Below are 15,249 nucleotides of genomic sequence, written 5' to 3' on the forward strand. Positions count from 1 at the left end.
TTTGTTTATTTCATCGACAATTTTGGTCACCCTATTTTTGATAACATAAAAATGAGCGCTGTATCATACGTAACAACTTTGTCGAAGATAGTTTTTGTCTAGAGAATAATTGTCGAGCTCTAAATGCTAATTTCCACTTAAATGCACCTCCTGGACCATTGTACAATGCCTCAAAATACCTGTTTTCAAATGCTTGTTTCTCATAAATTACAAAAAGAGACCTAAGTCTACCCACGGCTCTTCAAACATTTATTTAAATATCCATTCAATGGTATACATACATTAAAGTCTGGTTAAGCAAGTGCAGAAATATCTCAAGAAACAAAAAAAATACTGAAAACCTAAAATATTTGAACTATAATTATGCAGTTTTTGAAGCTCGCCCCTCCTAAAGGTTGGTGCATAAAAGTCAAAGTCGTTTCAATAAATTTATGATATAACTAGTGTTTATTCGAATAGCGTTTTCAATTTTCTCCTGAAACAGGATATGAAATTCGGTTCTTTGGTGCAAAACCTCATGGAATGGGTCATTTGCAAACGCATGGAACAATCAATGTTTTGTAGATCATCCTACGAAGCACTTCATAATTTGGAGCAACTCTTGCCAATGAAACAAATCCTGGACGGAAACTGAATTCACACTTACCAAATACTCTGGAAGAGACTCCAAAAGCGGTGCTACGCTAACGCATTCTCTTCCAATACAATATTTCAAAACGGTCGCTTTAAAAAGGTGTTTCACAATTTGTAAGAGAATCAAACAAACCCGTTGCACGAAACACTAAAATTCATAACACTTCACTATCTATAGAAAATAACAACACGTTTTTCATAAATATATCGGCTTTATTTACTCCATTGTATTACCACTTTTATTACAGAACAGATTTCGTGTCATTTCCCCGTGCTGCAATTCCCAACACTTTGATTCACCTTATGTTGTAATGTCAACCTTAGCTTCAAGCTTCTCGCGTACTTTCGTTATTCAGAACCAAATAACTTGTTCCGCCAATCGTAAACAGTTCACCTTCTAGCTGCAGAATACGCGCTGATTAACCCTTCTTGTTTTTGATTTTTACACCTATCATTATTCTACCTATATAAGATCTAACGTATTTTTTCTGCGTTTTTTTTTTGGTTTCTGTTATCGCAATCTTCCCCACTTCTTTCACTTTTTACAAAAGCCGCCCTATTTATATTCAAATAAATTTTGTTTCGCATTATTCCGCTTCCGGTTATTCATCTTTTTTCCATGTGTGTTTTCCATGTCCGAACGCATGCTCAGTTATGTTACATCAACAAACATCGTTTAGTCTTGTTTTGGATTTATTTTCTTAACTTCATAAGGATTCTGTTGCCTATGGAAATGTTTTTTTTTTGTTTAGCTTAATGTGTTTTCATCGTTTTCGTGTTTACCTTTCACTGCACATTGTTACCGATAATAAAAAAAGAATTAAGGAAAATATAGCAGACAATAAAATGGAAATTCGAGAGTTTGTGGACTATTTGGCTTGGTAGTGCAGCAAGCACTAAATGTGGATCGCATCTGCCGTTCAGCTAGTCTAACGATAGGCGCTTTTTGCTGCTCCGATATTTGCCACCGAGTTGTAAAGGAAAAGAGAAGCTGCTGGTGAAGACTTTCAGCTGATGATTAAAATTATTCAAGTGTATTTTCGGGTGCGCTCTTTGGTGAAGAATACATATTAAAATGTTAATTAAATAGTTCAGCAGTAGGATATTTACAAAAATTAAAAACTGATCCATTTATGTTTATCCAATTCCGTTAACGAGCTTTTGAACAATCTGTTTGATCGATTGATGGATGGTTCAGTCAGTTTGCGCGGCGTCATTAAAAAATGGCACACCATGTATTCAATGGAATGTAATCTGTTTTCCACACCCTTTCCCCGCGTGTGATGCCATCAGATGGGGTCGATAATTTTCCGTTTGAATCGATTTTCATATAAAATTACTCAAACGCTGTCACATCTGATCACATTGCCTAGCCCCGATACTCTTCTAGGACCGCTCGGGATGGAATGGAAACACTCATTGCACCTCAATCGAACGCTCGATGATTCCTCTTTCCGAGTTTACCGCTCGGATGGGTTTAATTAAGTTTTGAGTTTTATTTTTATTGAATTATATTGTCCTTCGGGGGATTGGTTGTGCCGTTCGGTGTTTGATGTTCAGTACACGATACTCATCCCCGATCGGTTTCAATTGAAAAGCTTATTCCATTCCCAGCTGATAACATGAAAGGGAAACAGAAATACAAGCCTAATATGCGTTGCATGACAAATGCTACAATGGCCGTATCAGCCAGCATTATTTTCTTAATATTGTAAATCTCATTCCTCAATACTTATCCTGCTGTTCATTCGGGGATTCCAACACGAGACAGTTTTTCATTCACTCGGACTTCGGCTTATTATTATTTCCTTTCTCAATTTACTGGTAAAAATTTACGAAATTCACGGCCTTATAAAATTATTCTTATCTATTTTACTGGGCCTAGATATTGATTGATATATACGAGTATTATGATGTATTACACTGTCTGAAAAAAATTGCTGTACTGAGACATAGATTCCATTATAGCGCCAACTAAACATCTCGAGCGATTTTGTAGGAAATATTTAACATGAGCATTCACATATGAAAGAGCTTCATGCCAGATGGATACGGAGTAGGATTGGCGATCTTTAGAATAAGTTCGATCTTCTCGAATCGAATTTTTAAACGGCTTAGGGATCGATTCCCTGATTTAATCGGTACCAAAGAATCGATCTTTGTTGATCCGATTTTTAACATGTCAAATGTCGTGTTTTTAATTGATATACTTGCCCATATGAGTGTCATTTTAGAATTGAAAAAATATTATTTCAATTCAAACACCGAAATTATTTTATTTTGTTTTCTCTTCATAAAGATTTGAAAACCATCAATATCCAGAAAAAAGACTATGGCCAGAGCATTTGTGTTGAATCTTCATAGAATCAATTAATTGAACGAATTAGTTGAAAAAGCATTTCTACCAATTTAACTACTGGTATCTTTGCATTCCATCATAGTTTTCATAGACTTTTCAACATAAGGATTATCTTCCCTGAGAGAGAAGATGTTTACATCCCCCTCCCCCTCCCCAGTTCAGTGATCATATGAGCCACTGGTTGCAGTGGATTGCGTCCCTCAGTAGCTGCCGCTAGTTCGAATCCTAAGTTCTCAATCGATGGGGCAGGCAGTGAGGACAACTGCTTTTATGTCAGTTACTTCTAGATGGTGTGCCGTAGCACCTAGATAGTTTTGATGATTTCCTCTATCTGTCCATATATCTGCCGTCAAATGACATCTCCCGGCATCTGAGAGAACCCTTTCTACAACTCCGCTCAGAATTTACAAAAATGCATGAGTCCGTCTCGTTCAACTGTTCTTAAAAAAAAAGATTGTCTCTGACAATTACATATAACAGCGCTGCATTAATCTGAATTGGTCATTTCTCCATGTAATGAAATGTAAAAGGTACAAAGTTGTATGTGAACTCATCATAGAAACTCATCTACCTTTAAAAACCAACATCCCGCGTAATTGATTGCTTAATGGTATGATACAAATTAGCATGATTGTTTTCAAAGCCAATACTAGCAGGTTCGTTAACATGATTTTGAGCAATCGTTTTCTTCGTAATCTTTGAGTTTGATTCTCGCACATTTGAGGCTGAATCGCCGATTTTTTGGTTTTTTAGCGTCTCACATTATCATGCCGGGTGTTCGGGTTCGATTCCCGTTCTGGCCGGGGGATTTTTCGTCAAAGAAATTTCCTTCGACTTGCACTGTGGTCACGCGTATTCTAGAGCTTGCCCCTCGGAATACATTCAAGGCGTGTTATTTGGCTTAAGAAATCTCAACTAAGTATTAATAAATGACACTAGTTAATGCATACGTTGAGACGGCAAAAGTTCCACAGGGAACGTTAACGCCATTCAAGAATAAGATATCATGCTGATGCAGTTTGAAGTCGCATGAACATATAAATTGAATCAATATAGTACTGGGAAAAATTGTGTTTCATGCTGTGGAAAATCGTTCAACAAAATATCATATTAGATCGATATTGGAGCCATATTATATCATATTCGAAATTTGACATATCAAGATCCGCGATGTCGTATGAACAGTGACAATGTGATTTAGGGAGGTAAAAACTGGTAAAATTTGAATGAAATTTTTTACTTTATGTTATTGGAGTACTTAAAACACGTAGCACTGAACCATTTGTATAGAAAATTCAAGACAACTCCACTAAAGTACAATAATACGACAATAGGAATAGGAATGACTGGAATCAATTGCTCCTACTGAACTAACTGCTTCTCCGGAATCGCCTCCTTCATCAGAGTCGATTCCGTTTTGTTCCGGATTCGACTGACTTGGAAAATTTCATGAGGAAAAAATGCATCGATGATTTCTAACATAATCCTTCAACATATGATTGAAATAATTCAGTGAACTGCAATAATAGTCGACACTTCATCTTAGATAGATGATAAACGAAAGAAAAGAGTAAGGATGCTCATACACGGTTTGACTGAAGTGAACTGTTTGACACTTTTTGACAAATAAAATATGACCAACGTGTACTAATCAAATATGTTGGACACAAAACACTAAAATTTCATTTATTGAATGCCTGCAATTTATTTACGATCTACGGTGCAATTTCGATATAACGTACATTTAACTTTCAAAATTGTACGTTGTATCGAGTTTCACGTTATATAGAAGCATACTAAAGAACTTCGAAACATAGCTCATACTACTTTATTGTGATACTGTTTGGGTAGAGTTAGCAAAAAGTGATGACAAAATCTAACTAGAAAGTGAGCCAACCTTTCTCATGATGTTTCCCTTCCTACTATTGATTGAAGGTATGGGAGTGTTGTTGGTAGTTGTATGAACTATTCATATAATTTTCATTTCCGAATTCCGAATATATTTTTGAGAAAAATGAATTTAAATTTCAAAAACAATTTTTTTTCAGTGAAATTTTTATAATTTTTTTAAAGATTAAATTATTTCCTCTATTTCATTCTATGACTACAATTTTGTAGGTCTTAAAGTTCTTAAGTTTTTAATTTTTTTCTAAAAAAACAAAAATAACTTCAAATTAAAAAAAAAACAACTCAAAAACTATAAACAAAATTTTGGTTAGATAATGAAATGTAGGAAATTATTCAAGCTTTTGGTAATTTTTATGAGAATTTTAAAAACATACGCTTTTGAGAAAAATTAATTTCGTTCTTTAAAATATTTTTTTAAATAAATTTATTTATGCATTTTTTACATGAAAATTTAAACAATTTTCTACATTTAATTTTTCGACCAAAATTTTGTAAGTATTATAGTTTTGGAATAAGAAAATTTTGTAAAAAATTAAGAAAAAAAAACTTTGGACCTTTCCAAAAAAACAGTCTATTTCTTTGGATATTCCAAGTATGCAAAGATGCTCAAACGACCAATGTTTTTCCAACCACAACGTTTCACCGCAGTCCGAAATGATCCGGATTCGTCCATTAAAAATGTGTACGTTATATCGAATGACATTATATGGAGGGTACGTTAAAACGAGGGTACGTTATATCGAAGTTTCCCTGTATTCGTCAAACCTATTCCATCTTCGATGTTTGACATTGTTTGTCACTGTTGATTATTGAAGAGTGACAAACAAAATGATGTTTGTATCAAGTTGAAACCATCTTTATCTGTAAAAATATAGGAGGTTGTGTTCAAGACACGGCCACTTTTTTGACGTATAACTACGCTGTTATTTTGTTCAATTCGCTTGTTAATAACTTCGGATATTATTTGATTTGACGATTCCCCACACAATTGTGTAGTTCAGAACTGTAATGGAATAGCGCCAGTTTGATGTAATGATTGAAATGCCAGAGACATCAGCGAGTAAGTAATTTGGTCGCATCCACAGCTCAATCCGAAACGAAGACATGGGATGACGCAAGACAAGGAAGAACAAGCGATGTTTATTGCTTCGTATCTAGAATAATGCTGAAAGTTTGCCTCAGCGAGATCCAATATTTATGCTCCAGGCAAATATTCCCCTTCGTTTCACTTCTTCTTCTTCTTTACTTTTTTCACGATACCTTTGAATCATTCCCCTTCGTTGATCGCCGATAAGGTGCTCGTTATTGACGGAATGGGTAAGGAAGCTCACAAATGAGCAGAACCAATGTATGGTAAAATGGAAATGCTTCTAGTTTTCATCAATTTAAACCGTTTACACATCAGGGGATTGTAATATATAACATACAAAACAATCCGATTGATTTGGTATGTAAATCGTCTAAATCCGTTCGCAGCAAAAATAGTTATTAACATTAACTTTATTTCATAAAAACGTGACCTGTTTTCTGATTTGGCACCCTTAATGAAAGACTTAGTTCTACGTCAAAAAGTGTCAAATAGACAAACAGTATACGGCCACATAAGGCAATATTCAAATGTGGACCGGAGAGCTTTTCAATTTTTTTGCACGATATTTTTTTGTATTCAGGAATTTCCTTCAGCTCACGTAGCGAATTCGTTTTTATGCAGTTCAATGCAGTCACGGGTACCACGAATTGGTAATTTGAGTTTTGGAAATAGGAAAAGATCAAACGGAGCAATATCTGGAGAGTTCAGTGCTTGTTCAAGCACAATCAATTTTTGGTCGAAAATTCGTTCACAATGATCGATCTATGATGCATTATCGTAGTGCAAAATCCAAGTGTTATCCCTCCACAAATCTGACTATTTGCGACGAATGTTATCTCTCAATTATGACAGTTCTCATTTCCAACCAACAAAACTTTGGCAAGGATCCCAGTATATTCATCATGGACAATTTATTTCTGATATAGTAAAAAGTTCGAAAAATAGGAAAAAAATCAGTATTTGTCAGGATATCAGGGAAAAGCCCTGCCAAAAAGTCTGGGAAATCCTGAAAAATCAAAAAGGTTGGCATCTCTGTCGCTGCCTTGTGAATTCACTGTATTGCGCCTTTGGTTATGCAAAATCCGAACATTATTTCTAGTGTAGCCATTCCATGCCAAACCGATATAGTGGCTCTCAGATTTTCGCCAAAAGTGGTAATTTTGTTCTTTATCGCAAAACATTACGCCCTTATGTTTTCAATTTTGACGTAGAACTACGTCTTTCATTAAGGGTGCCAAATCAGAAAACAAGTCTCGTTTTTATGAAATAAAGTTAACGTTAATAACTATTTTTGCCGCGAACGGATTTCAGTCATTTACACACCAAACGAATCGGAAATTCCCTAAGATTTGATTAATATGCTATACATTAGAATCTCCTGGTTTGTAAATGGTTAAAATACATGAAAACTTTAAGCGTTTCCATTTTCCCATACATTCGTTCTGTCCATTTGTGTGCTTTCCCGAACAGAGCTGTCAATAACGAGCAACTTATCGACGAGCAGCGGAGGGGAAAGTCTTTAACAGTCTCCGTGAACAAAGAAAAAGAAGAACACTGGAGGGGAATATTTGCCTAAAGTATAAACAGTGGATCTCGCTGAGGCAAATGTAGAGGCGAATGAACTTCAAAGTTTAAAGCCTCTTAAAAACAAAGAAAGAAAGAAAGGCAAACTTTCATTCGGCATCGGACTGTTGAGCAATCCAGTTCACTTTGCTTTCGCTGCGTTTCGATCTAAGATTGGACCCCACCAGTGGTAATCCAACTTGGATATCATCGTTTGGTTTTTCTGTTTTTCGCATTATTCGTATCGTGTGTTTTTCTTTCCGCGTCATGAACTAAACACTTCGTGTAGTGTGTGATGAGCAAGAAGAAGAGGAAGGCAGTCCTCTTTTTGCAGATCGAGTCCTGCAAAAAAAACGAGCGCATTGCCAGGGCAATAAAATTTCGAGGCATGCGTCATCTAATGATGCACGCGATGTTGGTGCAGTGAAAAGCGCTCGCACTGAAGCGAGACTTCGCGAGTGTGACACCGCATCGAACAACAGCGAAGTAGGCGACTTCGGCGCGTCGGTCGAGAATGTAAACGCCTTTACCAAGGCAGCAACCAAAATACAGCTCCCCCCGCTGGTGATGAAGGCGGTCGCTCTTGATAAACTCATCAGCGAATTCGCATCGATGGGTGTTACAGCAGAGTACAAGCTGTGTGGCATAATTCAGTCTTTTTCCAAGCAGTTAACATTGTTTGTTTTTCGTCATCATAAGGGCTTCATTGGTGCCTTTGACATTGCATCAATGCATTAAACTGACGTTATAGCGGAGCAGGCATTAAGGTTGTGCACCAAAAAATCATTTGGGGAACACTAAGCACCTTGAATGTCGTACTGGAATGTTATAAGTTATTTGGATTCGCGTGCCAGTCGCAAAACTGCCTTCAACTAGATTAACGAGATAGAGTTTATTTCGTTTATTTAGTCACCAAGAAAGTAAATGTCGTTCTGAAATGTTGTATGTGATTTTCGCTTGCCAGTAGCAAAACTTTCTCCATCAAGGATGACAGCTGCGCTTATCTCGAACATGTATTGTTCTGCGAGCACAATAATTATTCATCAAACAATTATCGTCAAATGATTCTACAAACAAAAACATTTCAGGGCGACCAAACCGGTAGAATGGTTATTTCAAAATTTTCATAGCATTTTAAAATAATATCCGCAGTTATAAACAAGTGACTTGAATTAAACTATAGCGCAGTTCTACGTCAACAATGCGGTCGTGTCTTGAACACAACCTCCTATAATTTTTTTTATTAGAATGCCATTTCTATTTTAGGGCGATTCGAATTTTTTTTTCAATTTTTCCCAAAAATGACTTTTTGCAAAAATTCATAACTATTGAACCACTGAACCGATTTAGATGATCGACATATCGAACTTGCAAAAAATGTATTTAATTTTCTTAATCATTGATTGCAGTCGTTTTTTATTGGTTTCATGGCTCCGGACTAGAGGGCGCCATATTTTTTTATATTCATTTTTGAAAGCTGAGGATTTATTACATAACATATATCGATATCAAAGATGCTATTTTTTTCGTTTATAAGTTAGGATTTTCAAAGTTAACCGAAGGTTGGACATAACAACTTTTCCCCCTTTTTCAACTACAAACAATCATAACTTTTAAATTACTGGACCAATTCAGATGTTCGACATATCAAATTGAATTTCTTTGAAAAAATATTACATTTGCGTAAAATTGGAATTTTCGTTGTTGTAATTATTCATTGTGTTAGTTTTCCAAAGTTTTCTCGGTTAAAGATAGAGGGCGCTATATTTTTTTTCTGGAATGCTGAGGAATTTTTACATAATATATTCAAACCCAGAGAGGTATTATTTATCGTTTTTGAGTTATTATTTTGCAAATTCAACATGTTTCAAGTTTTCGTTCAATATTCCTATGTGAATAGACTAGACCTATGCAACTAGAATCTTATCATCCCGCAAGTATGATACTTTGTAGAAGAAGCTTATATTTAGCTAATTGGCTTAAATTTAATATGTAGATTATCTAAATCGATTCAGTAGTTATGAATTTCTGAAAAAAGTCATTTTTGAATAGAAGGAGAAAAATGATTTTTCGGACCACCGATTAATTTTGAAAAATCATATCTCAGACACGGAAAAATAGCATCTCTAATATCGAGATATGTTATGTAAACAATCCTCAAATCCTCAACTTTCAGGAAAAAATATAAAAATATATAGCGCTCTCTAGTCCAAAGCCATGTAAACAATAAAAAATGACTACATCAATAATTACGAAAATAGGATCCTTTTTTTTGCATGTTCAATATATTTTAATAAAAGGCTAGCTATTGGCTTCAATTTTATATGCGGATCATCTGAACAGATTCAGTAGTTCGAAATCTATGATTTTTTTTTAAAAAAAGTCAGTTTTTAGAAAAAGCGGAAACATGATTTTTCGGTCCACCCTGAATTGGAAATGATGATGATGATTTCATAAAGAAAATACGGGCCTAATATTTTGCGATAAAGAACAAAACTATCACTTTTCATGTAAATCTGAGAACCATTATATCGGTTTGGCAGAAAATGGCTGTATAAAGGAAAAATTGAAAATTTGAGTTTTTCATCAAATACATAGTTTATTTTATTGAAAAAAATTGCATGATCTTACACAGTAGACCCCGCATAATAGGTTTCCAGTGAAAAACTTATCAACTTGTTGCATTTTCAACGAATTTGAACATAATATTCTGCCGGCGCTATCAAATCGCGGTGTTTCTTCATAAAAATTGTACATTTTAGCGGCTCTGAAATAATTGAGTATTCCCAGATACCTTTAGAAGTCCTTGGTTAAGCAAAATATTGAAGTAATATTCCAAGTGCAGCAAGAAAACATATTTTTTGTGGATGGCAATATAGGTGAAACCAAACCTTCAGAAGAGTGGCAGGATGATTTTAGAAGCAGCAGAAATGAAGAAATGGTGAAAAAAAATGGTTTTGACTCGTGATCTCCGATTCTAGGTGACTGGAGAATTTTTATGTAAAAGTGCTATATCGCTTTCATGATAATATTGGTTCGTTAATTCGTTGATTACTTCGTTACCTTCACCGGAGATGACGGATTTCACCAATGCAGGACGAGGATTATTCATCCTCGCACAGTAAGATTACACCCAGGTTTTTTTTACGCGGGGGATACGTACCTCGTAAAAAACCGCGTAAAAAAACAGCGTCAATTGGAAAATCCGCGTAAAAAAACCACGTTTATTGGAAAATCCGCGTAAAAACAGCGTTAATTGGAAAATCCGCGTAAAAAAACCTCGTAAAAAAAAACCGCGTAAAAAAACCTGGGTGTATTGTCCCACAACTGAATTTCATTTGATTTCGAGGGAGGCGATCTGGCGTAGTGGTAACATCCATGCCTCTCACGCTAAAGGTCACGAGTTCAATTCTCACTCCCGACATTCTTCCAAAAATGGAAGTAAAAGTGACGAACCAGCCAAATGAGTTGAAAGTCACTATAATACAGATAAAAAAAAAAAAAAAAAAAAAAATTTGATTTCGACTTCTAGCATCATGTTTTTCCCACTCCAATGCACGAAAAGCTTGTTTTTCTGTATTATGTTGCCAATCTGCTCATACATCTTTATCCATTATAATCGATACAATCCTATTATAATGGCTTTGGCCAAATTTTGGTTATCCGAGAGTTTGCAAACTCCCCGAGCATAAATCATCATCAAACAGATTGTCAAATTTGCCTCTGTTAATACGCGCGTATATGGATGAATTTTCACCATTTCCATCCCCAACCCTTTTTCACTAGCGCTGGAAAAGGGATGCCCCTAATTTAATCATCCAACATTTACATTAACGGTTACTGGATGCAATAATATGTTCATTTCACTACTTATTCGCACATATTCAACGGTCCCTCATTCTTATCGCACTATCTCACATCCACACATCGCCAGCTTTCATTTGCCTAGAGCACTTGTCTTGCTGAAACTGTGGATATTTCCCAGTTTCAAACTATTATTTGCATTCACGTTTTCTATCACACTTTACTTCGCTGTCGTCAAATTAAAATTAAATTTTATCATGTCCTGTATGCTCCACTATCCCGTACCGTCCCTATATCTCACGGGATTTCATCATCAGCATCATCTATCGCTGTTCGCCATGACCATCGCCTAAATTGCTACAACTATCGTTTCCCCCCAACGGCTCTTTTTCTGCTCTAATGCAATAAATGGGGAACCAAACAAAAAAAGAATAACTTCAAGGAATTAAATTTAATTTAGCTCATTCTGCTTCCAATTTCCGTGCACTTCCTCTGTCACGTGTGCTGTGTTCCGTTCGTTCGTCCTCTCACTAAATACATGTGCTCTAAATATATAAAATATCATTACACAGACTCTTCGTTCGTCACACGATGCCTTCACCTCACCCCCGATTCAGTTTGCCAAAACCAACCACTGCATACAGATTGCCCGGAGGACTTTGTCCTTCTGCGAATGTTTGAGTTTGAATGAGAACCCATATCAGCCACTGGGGACCGTGGAGGCTGTTGGCTGGTTGGTTGACTCGGATGGGGTAAGAGAAGGGCATTTTTCAATTATCGTTACGGTTATTTCATCGATAGAGCGTCGACTGTCGCCACTGTTTCAGAAGTTTAAGCTGACTATCTTCGTTCCACCGGCAGCGCTCCTTTGTACTCCGCTAATCGATGACTGGTCTGCAAGCTCAGAAGCAACAGGCAAACCACCAGAACCATGGTTGATGGACTCCTACCGCTAGAGCTGGAACCGGTGAGAGTTACTGTAAAAAGAAAAAAAACGAAAACAAAAATAAGTGTCATATATTGAAACTATTCTAGATTACAATTCAAATCACAAATTATCCTCATTAAATGCCTTTAGTTCACTCCGAGCATCATTTTGGCTCCAAATTTCTCCTCCATTGAACAACAGCATGTACTCGACCCTTTGACTTTCGTTTGTTCGTTCCCCAGAACTAATCTTTTTTTCCCATGAAAACACTTCTCCAAGGCTAATGTCTTGCTTGACTACCTCTTTTATTTTCCCCTTTCAACTAGAGGGACAAACGGAACGTTCTAGGAATATAATATCCCCGGCTTTTCCGGATTTTCCATCCTTTTTTTTCACCGCTGCTTCTTTTCTTTCCATCGATTGTGTGCTCTCCTGCAAATATTGAAAATCAACTTAATCAAATCGTTGAATGTTGATCGGTTCATTCGAAGTCGGACATCTATTTTAGCTCCCTTTATGCTTTGCTTTCTTTTTTTTTGGTTGTGACCATGGAGAAAAAAACTGGATTACCCTCGTTCACGAATCCTTGTTCAGCAGATTTGCGATGAATCGCCAGCTAGCTGGAAGGGTCATTGCGTGTTTGTGATTTTTTTGAAGATGAATCAGTCTCCATTTTTCATCTGAGCTTGTCTCTAGACTTTTGGACTGTACTCAACCCTCATTCCGATTTGAAGCAGAATTAATAAATATTTCATTAACTTTATGAATTTATTTATTTATTTATTTGCCTAATTACTTATATATTTTTTTGTTATCAATACCATCAAACATTCACGTTTTCTTACTAAGTACACGTCCAATCGCAGAAATGTTCATTGATTGATCTTCTAATCAACCCTCTAAAACTACCTTTTACTGTAAAATTCCTAGTACTTCTACCAAAAGTCATCATTATAATATCATATTATTTTCAGACACAATTCTCGTTCTTCACAATTCCTCCGTTACATGGAATAAATGTTTGATATAGAAAATATGATAGAATAAAGACAGCCCCAAATCGGACAATTCCTTCCTCGAGTTTTGCTCTTATCAACACATTCGGCGATTTATTTTTATTCGTTCGTTTCATCACAATAAAATCCATTTCCACTTTCGAACAAAGATCAATTTCGTTAGCGCAAACATCAATGGCACTAACAACGATTGTCACTATGTAATTGTAGAACATATGCGAATTTTCCCATTTTCCTTCAGAGTTTTCCGAGAATTTTCGATTGTCGTGTTTGGTTGGAATATGTTTGGTTGAAATATGTGTAATATTTTCATAGGACCCCCTCTCCATTCCAGAGGTTTGAGGGGTTTTAAACCATCATAGAAACATTTCTCGTACCCAAAAACCCTCAAATCCCAAATTTGGTTTCGTTTGATTGATTTGTTCCCGAGTAATGCTGAAATTTGTGTTTCATTTGTATGGGAGAGGGGGGAGGAATGTCGAGCTACCATAGAAACGTTTATCGATCCCTAAAACCTCTATATACTAAGTTTGATTCCATTTGTTTGATTAGTTCTCGAGTTGTTCAGTAACCTCCCCCCCCCCCTTTTCTCTTTGGAAATGGGAAAGGAGTGTCAAACCACCATGAAATCATTTATTGCTCCCTAAAACCTTCACATGACAAGTTTGGTTCCGTTTGCTTGATTAGTTCTTAAATTATGAAGAAATGTATGCTTCATTTATATACTGCCATACAAATTAAGCATGATGTTCATAGATACAATACTAGAAACGCGGATGATGCAAGAACACTTAACTTTATATTCAGTAGGTCGCAGAACTCGAATAAAACGAGCGGCGACAATGGCAATTAAAATTAGAAAATTTATTTGATTTTATTCACAGGTACCTCAAACTGCCATGTTCGTACTGATGATGATGATTTTTTTATTGTATTGTAGATTGTTAAAAAAAGCGTTGTCTACGAAAGTTTGTGCAACGCGCGCGTTTGGTGGACCTGGACTAATGTTAACAATGAACACTGGCAGAAAACTGACATATAATGAAATTTTTATGTAGGGTCTGGAGTGGAAACTGGAATTGGGACAGCCCATTCAGAATTGTCGTAAGCTATCTTTCATCAGATGGTTATATCGATTATTTCTGAATTGTAACAGATCTCTCTTATGTTCTAAGTAGAAACTTTTAGATAATGGGTTCAATTCCCAATCAGTCAAGGATCTTCCCGGATTGGAAATTTTCTTGACATGCCTTGGAAAAAACGTTGGGCCTGAGACTATGACTATGTCAATGTCAACATGGATAGGAACATTATTTGTTTTTTTCGCAGTTTATGCCTATTTTCACTGTTCTATTAATCGATATTTATGCCTGCAACAGAGCCATTTCGCTATGTTTTATTTATAATACTGGTCTCTTGATATATTTAATTTTAATACTAAACCCGATGTTACCGATGTTTCATGTATTCCTATTCCTACCACAGCGGGTCAAGTGACTTTCTATAAATAGTTTTGTTTTGTTGAGAAACATGGTATACCATATTTCTCCTGTATATTTCGACATTTTGGGACAAAAATTATTAGCAAAATATTGAAATTACAATTTTTGACACGCTAAATAGCACTGTAGCTTGGAATGGTTACTGTTAGTTCGCTTGGATAGTCAGCAATACAATTAATTCTGATCATTCATTATTCATTCACAAATACAACAAAATATATAAAGCAATAGCAAACAATGTGTAATGCAATGGTTTTGTATCACAACCACACATATGAATCTTTCTGATATCAGATAAATGTTTGCAAGGGTCAAATGACACATTGCGGTAGTTAGGGCAGATTACATATATTTCTCAGTAAAAAAAAATAACAAGAGAGGAGTAAATACTGGAAAATACATTCGATGTGTGTTTTAGGAAAAGTAGTGTAGATAAATGATGTTGT

At 35.8% G+C, this 15,249-nt stretch overlaps 1 protein-coding gene across 2 annotated transcripts in view; it reads right to left on the bottom strand.

The window, feature by feature from the left end:
- Positions 1-845: 845 nt before the first annotated feature.
- LOC129763284 (uncharacterized) overlaps positions 846-15,249 on the bottom strand; it is a 356,409-nt gene continuing 342,005 nt past the window's right edge. For both annotated transcript variants that reach the window (XM_055762194.1, XM_055762185.1), the window contains one exon: positions 846-12,334. In XM_055762194.1, the coding sequence (XP_055618169.1) occupies positions 12,198-12,334 (137 nt within the window). In that variant the 3' untranslated portion in view covers positions 846-12,197. The remainder of the gene's footprint in view (positions 12,335-15,249) is intronic.

This window comes from Toxorhynchites rutilus, chromosome 1, assembly GCF_029784135.1.
Source record: "Toxorhynchites rutilus septentrionalis strain SRP chromosome 1, ASM2978413v1, whole genome shotgun sequence".
Taxonomy (NCBI): domain Eukaryota; kingdom Metazoa; phylum Arthropoda; class Insecta; order Diptera; family Culicidae; genus Toxorhynchites; species Toxorhynchites rutilus.